Source organism: Pogoniulus pusillus, chromosome 10 (assembly GCF_015220805.1).
Source record: "Pogoniulus pusillus isolate bPogPus1 chromosome 10, bPogPus1.pri, whole genome shotgun sequence".
NCBI lineage: Eukaryota > Metazoa > Chordata > Aves > Piciformes > Lybiidae > Pogoniulus > Pogoniulus pusillus.
In genome coordinates, this window is record NC_087273.1 from 22423191 (window position 1) to 22442716 (window position 19526).

The following is a 19526-nucleotide window of genomic DNA, read 5'->3' on the forward strand; positions in this document are numbered from 1 at the left end:
GTTGTTTTGCCTCCTTTCGGTCCTTGCGTAGTTTCAGACGCAAAGAGAGGATTCACGGAGTAGGTCTTCATTTTGCCGTGCACCTCTTCCACTTCCGTGTCGCTATCAGTAGACGTAGCTGCAGGCTGCGACGCGGCGTGGTGCTGCACAGGCGTGCCGCTCAGCGCTGGCTGCTCGGGGCGTGGCGGTTGAGAAGATGGCAGTTGTTGTGGATATGGCTGGGAAGATGGCGGCTGCGGCGGCGCTGCCGATGGTTGAGCTTGAGACGGCATCGGGACCTGCTGGAAAGCTGGAACGGACTGAGATTGAGGAGACGGTTGTCCCGGGGAAAGCGGCACTGTAGCCGCTGCCTGCGGGACTTGTGGCTGCGACGGCAATGGTCGCGGCTGTGTCTGGGCTATCGGCTCCGTTACTGTTAGTGACGGCGCTGCCGATGGCTGGGGTGCCGGCATCGGCGGAGGCATCAGAGGCTTCGCCGGCGGAATCACCGGGACTTGAGCCGGCTGCTGCGGCTGAGGCAAAGCGGCGGCTGGCTGGACCAGCGTCGACGAGGTAGGCTGTCTGGGCACATCCCGAGGGCACGGTGTCGAGCCAGATGGCTTGTGCGGCAACAGGGGTGGTTGTGCCTCTGTTTGAGAAGGCAGTGGCACAGGAACATGCCGCGGCGGCGACATTTCGAGAAGGTTCAGCTCGAGGTCCGGCGTACCAGCACGAGAGACCTTGGGCGGAGAGTGCAAGAGTTGCGACTCTTGGGTCTGAGAGTGGGTAGTTACCGAACCCCAATGAGCCCCCGGCTCTTTCCGGCGAACCACGGGCTGCGGTGTGTCCGCGCGGGAACTAACGGTTGACTGCGTTCGCGGAGTACTTGAACTGCTCCCGGACCGCGACTTTCGTCTTAGTAACCTGTCTAACTTTTCCTCCATATTTCTCATCCTGTCTTCGGTCACAGCGGGCTCTGCGCGAAAACCCAAGTTTTGCCTGACAGCGTCTTTCAACATCGCCTCTCTCTCACTCTGCAGCGACTTGATTTCCTGCCGCGCCTTCTCCAAATGCAATTCTTGCCGGGCATTCTCCGCGTTCAGCTTTTTGACCTCTGACTTCCAAACATCAACCTCATGTTTACAAGCCTCTATATCAGCTTGAGACCTGAACACGCCAACACCCAGATCAAAAAAGCTTTCGTCAACTCCCTCGACATCTTTAAAAGCTTCGTAGAGAGACACGATTATATCAGCTGATCTAGCATTTATCTGCTCTAAAGGCTCATTCTCCGTTGCTGTCACAGCTTTCCTTAGATTTGCCGATTCAAAAGCGGAAGCAAATCTGGCATACAGGGCGTCTGCGGTATCTGGCAGTCTGGCATCTCCTGCCGCGGGAGAACTCCTTCCGAACTGAGCCATCTTTAAATTTTTAACTCTGCTGTATTTACATGTACCTCAATCCCACCGCTGCCACCAATTCTGTCGTGGAACGCAGTTTCGCGGCAGAGTTTATGGGGGAAATACGCGAGGCGGTGACTATTTTATCAGTGATTTATTGCAAAGAATGCGAATTCCCTCTTCCCGAAACTACACCACCACTGTGAATTCTTTTGATTGAGGTAGAAATAACATTTCAGAGAATGGCAAATTAAAGAGTCTATGATGTTTAAAGAGAGTTCTTTTGAGTCTCTGAGGTTTGAGATAACAGTTCGTCAGCTACTCACAGTCTGTAGCTTGGTAGGGAGTCCCTTTCTCCCGGTGAGGGTCCAGGTATATGCAGGCTTCCTGCCTCTGCGACTCGGGGTGTCCGAGGCGAGGCTAGATCGGCAAGCAGTTTGTTGTTGTTAGAAGTCCGAGGAAGGACAGGAGCGAGGATGAGGCCCAGAAGGACAAGAGGCAGAAAGGCTGGAAAAACCCAGAAGGCAAGGGGGCCAAAAGCCTCGATCCTGGCCTGTCCACCATTTTTATAATGTTCCAAAATAGGACTAGCCCACAATTCGGACCACTTTTACGTTGTTCACATACATTGGTAAAAAACAGTAAGCAACTTATACAATTGGATAACATTACCTAAACAATATAAAGACCACTCCTCAGGCCAGCCCACCTGCAGGTGCTGGGCAGGCCTAAGATAGTCGTTTCTACTAACCAAAACAATACCCTGTTGTCTGGAAAGCAAGGCCAAGTGAAAGGGAAACATGGCCAGTGTTTACCTTTCACTTACCCTAGGGAGAAATCTTCCCATGGGACTGAAAGATTGTTTTGGTTTTTCGATGCTTCTGGCTTGAATGTGAGGCATTAGAAACTACACAATATAGCAAAAGCTTAGAGAGCCTTTGCTACTCTCCATGACAATAGTTAATGTTTGATATATTTCCATAATGTCTTCATAACCGTGTAGAACAAATATCAATATTAAAGTTAAGTGGTTGGGGGTGGCGAGAGTTGAAAATATCAAAGTTAATATATATATTTTTATAAAATATCCTCTCACATCAATTAATTTTTCCCCTCCGCCACAATTGAAGTAGGTGGCAGAATACCCCTCTGCGACATGCTGTAAGTTAAACTTTTCAAAAGCCATCATCAAAAATGTACATACACAGACTTATGATGCAAATAGAGGCAATATCTCTACTGCATTTTATCTCTCCTCTTTCTTTCCAATGAAGCAACATAGCTTTAGAGACAGAAAAACAACTTGGGCTTCCATTCATATACTGTGTATAAACATACAGCAAATACTTCATTATCTCAGTAATACATTTGGAGACTTAAATGAGGGATATGAAGTCTCACTAATATTTTCTGAAGGTTTATCTGTTGAATTATTGCAATTTAACTGGAACATATCAGATCTCAAAGTTGCTGAATAATTCTAGTAAGCTTTTAAAGTGAAAAAAGGTAATCAAAATTTTGATCTAGAAAGTGACAAAATTCAATTCATTAGGGACAATGCAGACGTGTCTTTATGAAGGCCTTAGTAGCTCAGCATGCTAGAGGTGCAGGACTTTTCTCTGCTATTCACTTAAGAAGTATTGGTGCTAGAGCACTAATGTGATAAAGCACCTAGTGCATGAATAATTAGCTACACAATATTTTACGTTTTGCTACCTTATCTTTCTCATTTCAGAACGTAAAACAAGTACCCTATTTATATCTCTACTCTGCCCTAGTGAGACTACACCTGGAATATTGAGTCCAGTTTTGGGCTCCCCAGTTCAAAAGAGACAGGGAAATGTTGGAGAAAGTCCAGTGGAATAGAGAAAGGGAGCATCTTCCCTATGGAGAGAGACTGAGAGACCTGGGGCTGTTTAATGTGGAGAAGATTGAGAGAGGATCTGATCAATGTCTATAAATATCTCAGAGGTGGGTGTCAAGGGCATAAGGCGGTGCACAGTAATAAGACAATATATGGAGAAATCAGGAGGGGCATCAACAGAACCTCCACACTGGACTTCCGAAGGGCAGACTTCAGCCTATTTAAAGAACTAACTCAGAAAGTTCCTTGGGAAAGAGCCCTTAAAAACAAAGGGGTCCAGGAAGGTTGGACCTACTTCAAGAAAGAACTTCTGAAGGCACAGGAGCAGCTGTGCCATTGCACCGGAAGACGAGCCGACGAGGGAGGCAGCCAGACTGGATGGGCAAGGAGCTGCTGAAGGAATTAAAGATAAAAAAGAGAGTATATTGCCTTTGGAAAAGAGGGGAGGTGTCCCAGGAAAAGTTCAAGGATGTTGCTAGGTCTTGTAGAAAAAAAATTAGAGAGGCAAAAGCCCATTTAAAACATAGGCTGGCCATGGCTGTCAAGGAAAATAAAAAATGTTTCTACAAATATATGAATGGCAAGAGAAGGGCCAAGGACAACCTCCAGTCTTTATTAGATAGAGAGGGGAATACAGTGACAAAGGATGAGGAAAAGACAGAGGTGCTTAACACCTTCTTTGTCACAATCTTCAATAATGGGACAGGTTGTCTCCAGGACAGCTGGACTCCTGAAGTGGCAGATGGAGTCAGGGTCCAGTATAGTCCCCCTCTGATCCATGAGGAAGAATTAAGTGACCTACTGAGACACTTGGATCCTCTCAAGTCCATGGGTCCAGATGAGATGCATCCAAGCGTGCTGAGAGAGCTGGCAGATGAGCTGAGCTGCCCAAGCCACTCTCCATCATCTATCAACAGTCCTGGCTCACTGGAGAGGTTCCTGAAGACTGGAAGCTGGCCAATGTGATACCCATCCACAAGAAGGCTCGAAAGGAGGAGCCAGAAAACTACAGACCTGTCAGCCTGACCTCAGTGCCAGGCAAGGTGATGGAACAGGTGATCTTGAGTGCCATCACAAAGCACCTACAGGATGGCCAAGGGATCAGGCCCAGCCAGCATGGGTTTAGGAAGGGCAGGTCCTGCCTCACCAACCTGATCTCCTTTTATGATCAGGTTACCCGCCTGGTGAATGTGGGGAAGGCTGTGGATGTAGTCTACCTGGACTTCAGCAAAGCCTTTGACACTGTCTGCCACAACAAGCTCCTAGCCAAGCTGGCAGCTCATGGCTCAGACAGATTCACTCTGTGCTTGGTCAGGAACTGGCTGGATGGCCAAGCCCAGAGAGTGGTGGTGAATGGTGCCCCATCCAGTTGGCAGCCAGTCACTAGTGGTGTTCCCCAAGGATCAGTGCTGGGACCAGTCCTGTTCAATATCTTTACTGATGATCTGGATGAGGGCATTGAGTCCAGCATCAGTAAGTTCGCAGGTGACACCAAGCTAGGAGCAGATGTTGATCTGTTGGAAGGTAGGAGAGCCCTGCAGAGGGACCTAGACAAGCTGGATGGGTGGGCAGAGGCCAACAGGATGACATTTAACAAGGCCAAGTGCAGGGTTCTGCACTTTGGCCACAACAACCCCATGCAGAGATACAGGCTGGGGACAGAGTGGCTGGAAAGCTGCCAGGAGGAAAGGGACCTGGGGGTACTGATAGATAGTAGGCTGAAGATGAGCCAGCAGTGTGCCCAGGTGGCCAAGAGAGCCAATGGTATCCTGGCCTGCATCAGGAATGGTGTGGCCAGTGGGACAAGGGAGGTTTTTCTTCCCCTGTACTCAGCACTGGTCAAGCCACACCTTGAGTACTGTGTCCAGTTCTGGGCCCCTCAATTCAGGGGAGATGTTGAGGTGCTGGAACATGTCCAGAGAAGGGCAACAAAGCTGATGAAAGGCCTGAAACACAAACCCTATGAGGAGAGGCTGAGGGAGCTGGGGTTGTTTAGCCTGGAGAAGAGGCAGCTCAGGGGTGACCTCATTGCTGTCTACAACTACCTGAAGGGAGGCTGTAGCCAGGTGGGTGTTGATCTCTTCTCCCAGGCAACCACCAACAGAACACGGGGACACAGTCTCAAGTTGTACTGGGGAAAGTATAGGCTGGATGTAAGGAGGAAGTTCTTCACAGAGAGGGTGATTTCACATTTGAATGGGCTGCCCAGGGAGCTGGTGGAGGCACCATCCCTGGAGGTGTTCAAGTAAAGCCTGGATAAGGCACTTAGTGCCATGGTCTAGTTGCATGGATAGGGCTAGGGGATAGGTTGGACTGGATGATCTTCGAGATCTCTTCCAACCTGGTTGATTCTACGATTCTATAAGAGATACAAACTTGAACATAAAAGGGTTCACCTCAACACGAGGAGAAATTTCTTTGCAATGAGGGTGACAGAGCCCAGAAACAGTCTGCCCAGAGAGGCTGTGGAACCTCCTTCCCTGGAGACTTTCAAAACCTGCCTGGATACATTCCTGTGAGGACTACCCTGGGTGATCCTGCTTTGGCAGCGGGGGTTGGACTTGATGATCTTTGGATGCTCTATCCAGCCTCTAACATTATGTGATTCTGTGTTACTCTGTTTTCTAGTTTTCTTTTTCACAGTCACAGGCTGCAGGATATATCATAAATTTCATGTAGATGGTAGAATGTTCACAAAAACCACATTTTTAAAACAATCACCGTGCTTTTCAGAGAAACATAGGATCACAGGACATTAGGGGTTGGAAGGGACCTCTGAAGATCATCAAGTCCACCTCCCCTGTATTATGCACAGGAACACATCCAGACAGGTCTTGAAAGTCTCCAGAGAAGGATATCCCACAATCTCTCTGGGAAGCCTGTTCCAGTGCTCTGTGACCCTTACAGTAAAGAAGTTCTTCTTGTGCTGTAGCTTACATCCATTACCCCTTGTCCTATCACAATGCACAAATGAGAAGAGTTTGTCCCTTCCTTCTTGACACCCAGTCCTCATATATTTATAAACATTTATTAAATCCCCTCTTGGTCTTCTCCAGACTAAAAAGCACCAGGTCTCTCAGCTTTTCTTCATGAGGCATGTGCTCCAGTCCTTTAATCAGTAATAAATGACAAAATACCCCTGAATCTTGTCTCCAGCATACTCATTTAAAGTATTTATCAATAAATACAATTCTAGATGTTGACATGTATATACAGAACAATATATTTAAAGAAGTGAAAAAAACCTTAACAACTGACATGTTTTACATTCTCTAACCTAAGCTGTTTCCCACAATTTGTTTTCTAGACTATGTACTTTTTTAAAGAAATAGAACTTGGCTGATTTCCTTAAGTAAACACAAGAAGGAAAAAAAATGATTACAGTGAATGAAATTCATGTGAACTTATTTAGCTTACAAAAAGCAAGCCGCTGAACTAAGACTTCAGGTCCTAGATAAAACAATTTGGCAACTAAAAATCATCATCTTATGTTTGTTTGGTAGTGGCTTTCCAAAACTATTTCAGATTGGTTTTGTAACAAAGCTATTAATTAATGAGCATTAACTAATACCTTTTTTGATAGTCTTAGACAGCAGGCTAGGCAGTAAAAAAAGAGCCCTCTAAAGAAAATGTGCATTAGTGGGAATATGACAAGTCACTGATGGCTTTCCTCTAATGAAAACTAAATGTTGAAATTGCAAATCTATGTTTTTTTCCCCCAAAATATTTCAATTGTGTCAATTTGGTTCTATTAAAGATCAGCATGGCAAAAATGGGTAAGTTTGCTCTAACAGCCTTGTCAATACACTGGAAGATGTTCTATAGTTAACACCCAGCTATTCCTGAAGTGTGTCAGAAGTCAAGTCTAGGGCAAGTATCCATACTTAATACCAAAGATACACCAGTTACACTTTCATTATTATAAAAAAGATTTAACTGAGAGGGTAAAACTTCCTCTTTCAGTACAGCCTTCAGGGAAAGAAAGATTTTACTACACATATATAACTAATTTTGCTTTACATCTTTCAACAAGGCAAGTGAGGCAAGTAAAGACTACTGTAAGAAATTCAAAGAATTAAGACTGGAATGTGGACTAACAAACTGATGAAAACTTGGTGTAGAGATAAAATATTTTCTGTATGGTTGCCGCATATTTTAACTCAATTGCTAAAAGTAAAAGTATTAATGACCATTTCACTTGTTGAAAGTCTAATAGTCAATACAACAAAGGATCATTCATTCTATGCATTAGATTCTCTTTCTAAAACACAGACTTTGAATTTAAGTTTATTAAATTTATGCAAAAAATTATTTCTGTTATCAAATTATAAACACACCCAAGAATCCAAGAATGTGCTGGAGATAAGACATAGAAAATTTGGTTTATATGAGGCAGTAATTTCCACAGTTAGTAATATTATTTAGATACTGCAGTCACCCAGCGCTTAGAAAAATAAGTGTGTGTGCTACTTTCAAATTTAGAATATCCTTTTTTCATTATCTAGGAAACAACATAAAAGCAGGATTTCCCATTTCATTCTCAGTAAGCATAGGATAGATGAAACAAGAAGGAAGGGGAAAAAAACTATTGGGGAAAAAAAAGAAAAAATGAAACATAACCAAACAACATCCTAACAGGGATGAGAGGATCCACCAATCATGGAACACAGCCTGGCAACTTCATTTTCTGTATATCGCTTCTACGCTCATCATCTCTTATGGACTGCCTCTCATTGTTTTCACTCAGAAAATACTTCTAGAATTGTATATTCTGCAAATGTTAAAAACACAGGAAAGGCACAGCTTCCTACATATGTCTATTTGCATCCAGAGGCATCACTTTTATATATTACCATAGCTGCTACTAACATTACCAGTACTAAGGTTCATCTGTCTTTCAATGAGGAAAATAGGAAAACAATTTAAAACACCAGTGACCAAATCCAAATATGCATACATGCTAATTTTTTCCATCTTTCATAGAAACATCTTTGCTGTAACACAGTAAATATACTATTGTATCAAAACTTGAAGAAGACCATATAAACTCAGAAAGTAAAGCTGCCGTTAGCTGCACACTATCACAGTGGTAGGTGACTCCTATCAGCTTCCATTAATACACTGCTTCTCAGAAAGCACCTTGCCTTAAAGTTGCCAGAGATCTCTAGAAACCATTTTCACTTTGCAGCATCATAAACGATCCTTCGTTTTAATACAAAGTATTCTCCTCAGCTAAAAGTTTTAAAGTGGTTGTGTTTTCCTTTTGAGACTGATTCATGACTTTGTGTATTATTTCTGAAGGTAATATTGTGTTAATCTGAACTTACTCATGAAGACATGCCTTTGTCAGGTAAGAGCAAAGTCACACGTAAAATGTAATAGATGAGCAAACAAATAATAAGTGCACAAAGATAGGTGCTTCAAGCCCTAACACAAATCTAGCAGAGGTTCAGACCCCTGCAGGAAAGATCAAAGTTGGTCCTCAAAGAATACAGCAGAAATGCCTCAAGGCAAAAAATGAAGACTGCCTTTAGACTAGTGATGTACAGTTCCTCTAAGTATGAATAATATGAAAGACTATAAGCATTACTATGTACTCGTGTTTACTCAGATGCAGTACCTATTTCAATTGGCAATGCTAAGCTGATGATGAGGAACATAAACAAACTCTTCTAGAGTTCAGTAAGTCTTCCCTCAAAAGTGAGGAAGAGTTTATACAAGGTAGGAAAGGGCCACAGGAGCTATTGGGAAACAAGATATAGCTATGAACAGGTAGGCCTTAATGGCTTTAATAATTTTACTAAGAACTTTACTGGGAATTGCTTAGAAATGAAGAGTTGGATTATTCTCATTTTGCCATTTTGTATCATGGCATTTTCAGTTTAGCAATTTATGAAAAGAAAGCTGATGTAAAACCAAAACTGTATGAGTTAACTTCAGTATTATAACCAAGGGTGGCTGTTTTATGCTAAACTTGCTTAGCTTTTGTTTATTCGTTATAGCAATAAATTGTTTGTAGAAATTCTTACCTCCTCTGTGGACTACAGTTCTGAGAGAACTCTGAATCACTGTCCTTTGATGTTGGAGAACCCTTATATGTATAAAAAACATCCTCTGTTTCAGTGATATAACTGATCTCATTTGTAAGGTTATCTACAGACGAGTGTTGTGGTTTACGGATTTCATGACGTAGTCTAGGACTCCGCCTTGAAAGTAAGGAACACAAACATAAATTGGAAAATCAGAATAATTAAAAAAACTTTGATAAAGTGAAAATGCTATCCTAATGCATTCTATGTCCCAAAATCTTCATGACATGCCTTATGGGTCTCATTTTAAGAATAAATTTGTAAACATTTTGTACAGTGTAGTAGGCAATCATACAGTACTAGGTTCAGTACACTGAACTGATTTATTCCCCCCCTCCCTCCTACAACTGTATTGTTAAAATTGTAATCACAGGATAATTCTGTGTTGAAAGGGACCTATGGAGGTCATCTAGTTCAACATCCTGCTCAATGCAGGGTCAACTCAGAATCAGAACAGGCTATTAAGACTTTTTTTTTCAGTCAGATCTCACAAAACTTGAAGGATGGAGATCAAGCAGCTTCTCTAAGCAACTACTGCTCAACTGCCCTTGCAGAGAAGCAGGTTTTCATTATGGGCAGGAAGAGCTTCTCATTTCAACAGGACAGTCTGAGGGAGCTGGGGTTGTTCAGTATGGAGAACAGGAGGCTTCGGGGCGACAACAGCACCCTTATTATTCTGCTAGAGTACATACAATTAGAAAAGGTAGGAGGCTGGAAGTTATAGGAAAGACTGAAATTTCATTTACCAACTAGGGGTAACAGGAGGTGATCGAGAAGGAAGGCTTTTGGTCTCCAGATGCTCGACAGATAAAGATCGTCTCATAGATGGGTTCCAAACCATCCCACCTATAACTTTCCTACAGTACTGGCTGTTTAGAAATCTGAAAAGAAATTTTTAAAAATGTACATGAATTATTTTGCATAGAAAGTGTCAGCAAAATAAAATATGGCCATGAAAGTAAATTTTATTGTTATGTGTTCACCCCTCTGTACTTATGCATTTGTGTTCTCACAGTGCCATTTGGTGTTCTTCACACAAAAATGTTTGTTAACTCCTTCTACAATGCTAATCACAAGCACAATTGTGTTTAAAAAGATGTAGGGGAAACCAGGAAATTCTGTATGTCCTGTTTGCATTGAACCAAGTACTTGACAAAACACAACTGAAAAACAGGCAACAGAGTCTAGCTGTTCCATATTAAAATTAATGAAGGGGTAATAATTCACTAATGGCTTCACAGAGGACAAGAACTATAATCATCTACCTGCTGCCTCAGCAAAAAAGAGCTACACCAGACTGTTCTCTATTTCCAAAAGAAAGTCACATTTGAGTGAGGTGCTACTTATAGGAATAAACCATTAGAGAAAGATGTAACATGAAAAGAGGATCTTCAAGTCTAGGTTGACTCTTTTGACAAGAACCTGACAAGATAAGGGTTGTATCAGAACCTCAGATGGAAAACAATAAAAATATCTTACTAGCATAAAGAATTTTTTTAAGCAGATCAAAACCGAGATATACTAACCTTTATATATCTTTTCACCTGGCATGCCACATGATAGGATTTCTCACAGAAAAGCAACAACTTCTGAGTTACAAAGAAACCACCTTCTCCCATTTTAAAATAAGAGGCAAACTTTTATGAAGCATCTACATATCAAAATCAGTTACTGTTATATGCCTTTAAGCTTAGCAAACACACAGTCCATGAACTCAAGAATAGCTTTTGCCTGTATTATCCATTTTATCTTTAAGTCTTCTGAATACCAATGACAAGGCACCAAATACTCTGATTTTCTACAAAAACAAACAGTTCTTTCAAAAAAGCCTTGCATGGGTCAAGTGGAGAGACAGAATGGAAAAGGTGGATGTATTTTGAAAGATACACATTGAGGAATTCCACATATTTTGCATTAATCAGCTCTCCATTATCACAATTGCCTGTTCATGCATTCTTCCAATGCAGGTTACTACTGAGGTGCAAATAGGACACACAGACATGAAATGCCAACTCATGATGGAAGCCAGAGTCCTAACTCCAAAATGACTGTAACAAAATATTCTCTAGATGTTTCAGTTAAGGTGCATAACATAAAACAGTCTCCTGAACTCCATGCACCTGTTCTTCTGATGTCAGATACTAAGATATTTCTCAGCAAACACACTGAGAAACAGTGAGCGCCTTTTCATCCTTTGCTCCTAGTTATGATTGAGGTTATCCTTTGTGAAAATAATAGGTGCATTTTTAGCTTTCATCAAGGAACAAGAATGCACCTAGGGATGTGCATTCAATTCAGAAATGTTTAGTTAACTTACCTCTCACATTCCCGGAGATGTGATCCAGCCTGCCCTCAGAATAAGTCTTACAGCTGCTTTATACAATTTAGCAGACTACTTTAAATGAAATTCCACTCGCAACTTAAGCTAAGAGAATCCATAAGGGCACAGAGATGTGTAAAGTAAGAAATAGTACTAATGGGTTGTGAGAGTTCAAGTGTCTGCCTCACATGAACATAAAAGAACATCACACAAGAAAGCCACAAGTTGCAGAAGAGAATTTGTGATACTTAAGGCAGTAAACCCTGAATTTAGCCTACTTCAAAGCTAGCAAAAGTTGGATGAAAAGAATTATAGAAGATGAGTCAATCTTAAAACTTTTTTGACATGAGAGACTAAGAACAAATGCTTTAGCTTCCTTGTAAAATAATATGATCAGAGAAATCTTAAAGGCATATCTGGGGAATTTCTTTTCAATATGTTCAATAGTTATCTAGAGAAAAGACTGAACACACTTTGTTCAAGATATTGATCACACAGGATGGCAAAATAAAGGTCAGTTGTGAAAAAAATGAGAAGAACAATGCAATGTCAAGTGACTAGACAAAAACTGGCAGAAAAAGTTTAATGAAGGCCCAGTTGGTGCATATGGAAATGACTAATTCCAACTTCACACAGTAAAATGACAGGCTCTGAAGTATCAATTCTGGGGAACTAGGTTTTAGACAGCACTAAGAAACTACCAGCTGCATGACTAGTAGAACACACATTAAATAAAGGATTTGAAGGGTCACAAAAGAGGTATCTTGAATACTTCAATGGAACTGTCTTCCATCAGTAATTTGGACAGCATGACACACTGAGCTTGCTTTAACATATTCAACAGATTGTGCATATGACACTAAGGGGTAAATGGTTAAAAACAAGTCTGTTCTGCAAATTCTTTTATTGAATCATTAACTATGTGAAAATTCTACTTTCTAGTGTTTTTAGACGTCAAAGAACAAGTTGAAACAAAATACATATTCAAATATATTCTACTGTATTGATACCACACTGTAGAAACTGAAACCACAGTTCTAAAATTTATCAAATTGTTCATGTAGAGATTGGGACGCAGCTATGGGCAGAGCAGAATTCTGTCACTACAACTTGAGCTGTCAGTTGACACAAATCCTCTTATTCCCATTACAAATCAAAGAATGCTTTCACAGAATACTTACTTTGCCGTATTTCTAGAACCCAAGGTCCAATAATGTGACAATATATTTTTGTTGTGAGGTAGTGACTTCTTTGCCTGAAAAAATGTGTGATGTTCTACACAAGATTTCCATAGATTTTTGCATGCTCTGTAATTTAACATGTTGAAGGCAATAATATGCTCTCTGGATTCATTCTGTAACAGTAGGAAATACTATATTTTAACATAATCAAAAAAGATCAAAACCAGTAAACAATCTCAAAAACTAGCAATAAAATTACTTTTCGCTTAAAAAGGAAAAATACATTTAGGAATGCAAACAAACCCAGCATAGAGTAGATTTTGAACTGGAGATGGCAAAAATAGCCTTCTAGCCAGATGGCATTATAAACTGTGAAATAGACACTTTAAAAGTTAAAGCAATTATCCTAATCCCTACAGTGTTAATGAAATATTTAAGCCTAGAACAGGAAAGATTTCACATATATGAGTATAATACTAAATAGTTAAATATAGTTTCAGGTTTTCAGTCAGACCTTGACAAAACTTTTTTAAACATTCCATTAAGATGCAATGTAGAAAGGAAAAAAAATCCTAATTTTAGAATTCAAATTCTTCACGTAAGGCTTCAATATAAGGTTCTTTCAAGAGCCACAGTATGCAAAAAATATCTGCTTGATAGTCTTCCCAAAGATAGTGAAGATGTTAACAGTGATCCACTTTGGGAGAAAGAAAATAGCTGAGATGGACTCAAGTTGCTGTACTGCTGTCAAAACTCAATCCTGTTTTCTGAAGGCCACACGAAGGAAGAACACTACAAGGCTTACATACCTTGGTGCAAACTCTCATAACTTCAGTGCCAGTGAAACACAGGTATTATACAATTGTGCCACCCTTGATAATGCCCTCACCAATTGTACCACTTGTCAAATCATTTCAGATACCAAGACAGTTTTGCACAAGATATGGCCAGTTAATACAGTTACTGATGCAAAGAAAATTGAACAAAATCTTAATTGAAAAATGTTGCCATGTTCAAAGGTGACACAGGTCTCCAGAAAGAAAAATTGCATTTTTGACAGTATTCAAATCTTAACAAAATAAATACACATATTTCACATGGTCTGTATGTCCGGACACTTACTGGTTATATATCAACCTTTAATTCTTCAATATTCAAAAAACCTGCAAGTACATTAATTTTACTTTCTATTGTCACTAATCACTCTCAGAGACTTCTGTTCCTATGCTTATTTTCACTGACCTGTCCATATTAAATATTTTCTTTGTGAAATCTTTTTTTATTAGTATTCATATCGTGGCCACAAAATACTGTAATCAAGATATTTTCTCCCCCCCCCCCCCCCCCCATTAAATGGACTAATACTACAACAGTTCTGCAAAAAGTATAGAGCATTATAAAGACAACTGCTAACAGCAGAAATATTTCACATCACTTTATCAATTATCTTCACACATTTTGCCGGCTTCTAAATCCTTTCATGTCTCATGCAGCAAGAGCTGCATGGAATGTCATATTTCAATTGCTGAATTTTGCTTTTCTCTAAGAACCTTCCTTTTTCCTAGAACTGTGAGGCACGATGCCCATAAATAGAAGGCACAACACAAAGTTGTCCTAGATGGAATAACCAGCTTTTTAGTAGATTCATGAATGTATTGATGCATTGAGAAACCTCACAGAGCAGGGGAAGCACCACAGAAAAGAGCAGCAGACAATGGCATTAAAAAAAAAAAAGAAATCACAGTAAGTTACTAGTGTATTTTCCAGGTTTACTGGGGAAAGGATGAAGATATGCATTTCGCACATCCAAGGGAGAAGAAAGAGTCCAGCATACTGAATGTGAAAGAATTCCATGTTGGAAAGGAAACAAATGGGAAACAATGAGGATCATAGGACCAAAATAGTGATGGCAAGTTAATGAAACAGATTTTCAAAGGCAGTTAATACAATAATGCCTTGTTAAGGGTTTATCTTAACATTTAAAGAAAAAAAAAAAAAAAGAACAGGGCCACTTGATGAAAATAAAATTAAATGAGTACTTACATGTTTTTGCCGTTGTTGTATAAAAAACTTTTTCCTTTTAAAGGAAATTTTTAATATGTTCACCCTAAAGGAAAAAAAAACAAACCATGAAATATTAAGAAATGTTTAGAGGGATAAAACTGATAGGGTAAAAGTTCTAGAGAACGTAAGAGTATAGAAACCTAGTTAAATCATTAACTATGTGAGTACTGATATAAAGCATCATCAATGAGATAAACACAAAGGAGGGAGGTTAAGTTTGAGAGGGTCTTGAAACACTCTCATGAAGAATACTGTATTCAAAGATGAAAACATTGGAAACTCCAGCCAAAAATGTGACCCACAACTGATGGCAGGTGGATGAAAGGTAGAGACGTCAGAGTGAGGGAGATGTCAACATTTGTCCCAAAGACTCCAAAAAACGACCACCAGGTGGCAGTGAGCATGCGTGAAGAGGTGAGACATTATGGAAATGAGTTCCAGGAACTAACTGTAATATCTCCTCCTATTCTCAGAACTAATTGTAACAACCCTACCTCTGTACTGAATATGTATGATTTTGTAGCATAAATATTTTACCTGAACCAGGTGAAGTTGTGCAAGGGTTTTGGAGGATGAGCTCCCCTTGTCACTCAGTGCTGATTAAACATGCCTTACCTAATAACACTGCGTGTTGTGAGGTCTCATTTTCTGTATGTCCTAACAATGAAAAGTAATAGGTACAGCATACCTAGAAGATTATAGCTTTTAATTATTCAATTACTCATATGCAGCTACCTCCTGTGTTGAGTTGCAAAGAGATGTCAAGAAACCCAAGGGAAAAAAATCTTTAGCCAAGAATGGAGGCCTTTTTGAAATTGATATTCTCCCTTATTTACACTTTAAATACAGCAATTCTCTTTAAACACAGCAATTCTCTTCTAACAAATGGATTCCTACAGCAAAAACTTAACAACATCCTTTATTAAGCTGCACAAATGTTATGTGTCAGGTTTGTATAACTTAAGTATCATATAACAACTGTGAAAAAAAGAACAAAATTTAAGACCGTAATGATAAGACAGGGTTGATCATAAAAGATCAAAATTCCCCAAAGCCACAGAACTGGCTTTGTAATGCAAAAAGTATGTATTTATATTACTAATAATACAGTTAAAAATTGTAACTGTAGAAGGCTGAAAACTAAGAATGTGTGTTAATATATTTCAGTTCAACTATTAACATTGCTACATAATATATGTGATAATTTTATACAGAACCAAACAGCTCTTCTATATACAGTATGAATAAAGATTTTCTGAGGTAAGGATTACAACTGGAATTGGTGCTCACAAGCATATTTAATTTTAATTATATCCTTATCAATTAGCTAAATTAAACAAGCTTCTAGTTTGCCATGCACATTTATACAGCAAAACAAAATTTGTCTAAAATATCTGAATGTTCTCTAGAACACTTTTACTTCAATAACTGAAAACCAACACATATTGGAAAAAGAAACCTGTGATCAGATGGAATCATATGGATGCCTTGGGAAAGCTATTTATGGTCTGATTAAATCATATCTGCCTGGAAAACAAAACAAAACAAAAACAAAAACCAAACTACCACAGAAGGCTTTTGGAAGGTTGCTGCTAAGTCTCCAAATTCTCTTGTTAATTGGTATCACAAAACCTTAGATCTCATCAGAATGTGAACTGGTTGAAGGAAAGAAGGCAGAGTTGTGCTCAATGGGACAGAGTCTAGGTGGAGGCCTGTAGCTAGTGGGATCCCTCAGGGGCCAGTACTGGGACCAGCACTATTCAGTGTATTAATCAATGACTGGAATGAGGGAACAGAGTGCACCATCAGCAAGTTTGCTGGCAACAGAAAACTAGGTGAAGTGGCTGACAAACTGGAGGGTTGTGATGCTGTTCAGCCAGGCTTGGACAGGCTGGTGGGCTGGGTAGGGAGAAATTGAATGAAATTCAACAAGAGCAAGCGTAGAGACTTGCACCTGGGAAAGTTTCTCAGTATAGGCTGGGGGCTGCCGGAAGGCAGCAAGGGGAAAAGGATCTGGGGATCCTAGTGGATGGGAAGTTGACCATGAGCCAGCAATGTGCTGTGGTGGCCATGAGGGACAATGCCATTCTGGGGTGTATTAGAAGGGCTGTGGTTAGTAGTCTGAGAGTTCAAGAAAGACAGGAAACTGCTTGAAAGAGTCCAGCACATAGCCACAGAAATGATTAAGAGAGTGGAACATCTTCCTTATGAGGAGCTGGGGCTCTTTAGCTTGGAGAGGAGGAGACTAAGAGACGATCTCAATAATGTTTATAAATACATACAGGGTGAGTGCCAAGAGGATGGAGTCAGGTTCTTCTCAGTGATGCCCAGTAACAGGAGAAGGAGCAATGGATGGAAGTTGAGTCATAGGAAGTTCCATGTAAGCATGAAGAAAATGTTTTTTATCGTGAGGGTGACAGAACACTGGAACAGGCTGCTGGGAGGGGTTGTGGAGTCTCCCTCTCTGGAGATATTCAACCTGCCTGGATGTGTTCCTGTGTGATCTGGTATAGATGACCCTGCTCTGTCAGAGGAGTTGAACTGGATTTTTCAAGGTCACTTCGAGCCCCTAACATTCTCTGATTCTGTGAAATGCAGGACATAGGAAATTGACCTTGCAGACTAAGTGAAAACCTGTCCACCCAAAAATAAAAAGCTAGCCAGCATTCCAAAATATTCAAACCCTTATCAGTCTCTCTCCTCTGTAAATTTTTTTTAAAAACATGATTCACTGCATGACCACATAATCATTTGAAACCAAGTACGTGCTTTAAGTCTCTTTAATTTGACTCTCCTCTAAGTACAGCATCCCTCGCAGTTACATTCCTCCTTCCAAAGGTACAACTAGAACTACATAATCCTGTGGCAATGAACACTTTCCAACCAGACATTTCTATTTAACGATAGCTAGAAATCATTTGTAAAGTTATGCCTACAAGTTGAGAGAATATTGCACATAGCAGAATCCACAAAAAATCCAAGAGATTAAGGTATTGTTCTGGGGCACTGTGATGGTTTGGGTGTTACCCACCCCCACTTTTGAAAATCACCCAGACTACACTCAGCCGGCTCTGGAAATTGAATGAAGCTTTATATTTATAGCTTAGCACAACATGCAAGCAGATATTTACAATATAAACAAGTTAAAAATACAGAACCCTCCCAGAAACGTGAGTCCCTAGGAGGGGCTCTCAACTGCCCTTCCACCTTTTCCCACCCCTCTCTACCTTACCCCAGATGTTGCCTTGTGCCCAAGGAAGATTGGAGGGTCAGCCAGGTGGGTTAGGAAGCAGGTGGATTAGTCACAAAAATGGCAGGTTACGTTACAGAAATGTAGCCCACAAAGCCCAGAGGGCGACTCCATTACCTATATTTACATTCTTGTTCTTATACATCTCAGCAAGGCTATGAGTGAAGTAGACATCAACATTGTTTTCTTCTCACAGCCTGTAATCTAATTCTTCTCACCAAAACATTCTAGCTAGCTTCAAACTAGCACAGGCACTCCAAATCCCTTCTTCTCTGCCTCTCTACCTCCGGAGATTTGAATGGGGGAAGGCATCACAAAAACAGCTTTCCCCCCTGCCTTGCAGGCTTGACAGGGGAAGAACAAAGATGCCTTTCCACATGTGTACTGACACGTGGGAAAACCTGCGCTGGAATCAGCTGGAGATTGGCTGGATTCTTCATGCCCAGTATATATGTCATGCAGACACTTTGTCTAGGAAAAATCACAAATAGAGAAAAAACCTGACTCACTCCAAAGGGAGATCTCCTGTGTACTAGGGGCCTAGGTCAAGGATGTGATAAGAAGGCTTCCCTCCCTGATATGGCCCAAAGATTACTACCCATTGTTAACCTTCCAGATAGGCTATGATGACCTTAGAGGAAGAAAATTAAAGGCTATAGAATTCAGGGCCTTTGGTCAACTGCTCAAGGGAGTAGGTGCACAGGTAATATTCTCTTCTATCCTCCTTGTTGAAGGGACTAACCCAGAAAGAATGAGGAGGACTCACCTGCTCAATTCTTGGCTTTAAGACTGGTGCCTCCAGCAGAACTTTGGCTTTTTTGACCATGGGTGCCCTCACATGATGCCAGGTCTGCTTCAGCAGATGGGGTACATCTCTCCACAAGTGGAAGAAGATTTATATTTCAGGGGTTGTCTGGGCTCATTAATCATGCTTTAAACTAGTTTGGAAGCTGGGGAGGGTGAAAGCCAGGCTTACTATAAGCAAGCCTAAGACAATTGTGGAGCAATGTGTCATGTGTCAGCTCCACTGCTATCTCAGAGGAGGCAGATAACAATGAGTTGTGTGCTGGAGAGGATACAAGAGATGGCACATCAGGGTGAGAGGCCAACAAGAGCCTTCAACCTGTTACCTTGAAGCATACTTGGGACTCACAAGAACTCTTTAAGTCATACAGCGATGGACCATGGGAATCAAGTAATGAGGAATCAGCACATGCAGAGCTTACTGCCAGATTGGTGGCCATGGAAGAGGCTGGAATAGTCAAACTGCAAGAGTGAAAGCCAGTAGAATAACTCCCTTCCTGAAATACTTATATACCGACGCACAGAGCATGGGGAATAAGCAGAAGGAGCTGGAGATCTGCATTAGGATGAATAAA

General features: G+C 40.8%; 1 protein-coding gene across 1 annotated transcript in view; it reads right to left on the minus strand.

Annotated features, from left to right (window-relative positions):
- Positions 1 to 19526, minus strand: part of PTPN3 (protein tyrosine phosphatase non-receptor type 3) — a 169995-nt gene that overhangs the window by 55688 nt on the left and 94781 nt on the right. The window contains 4 exon segments of the mRNA XM_064150026.1: positions 9273 to 9449; positions 10079 to 10213; positions 12834 to 13006; positions 14877 to 14940. Coding sequence (XP_064006096.1) covers positions 9273 to 9449; positions 10079 to 10213; positions 12834 to 13006; positions 14877 to 14940 — 549 coding nt within the window.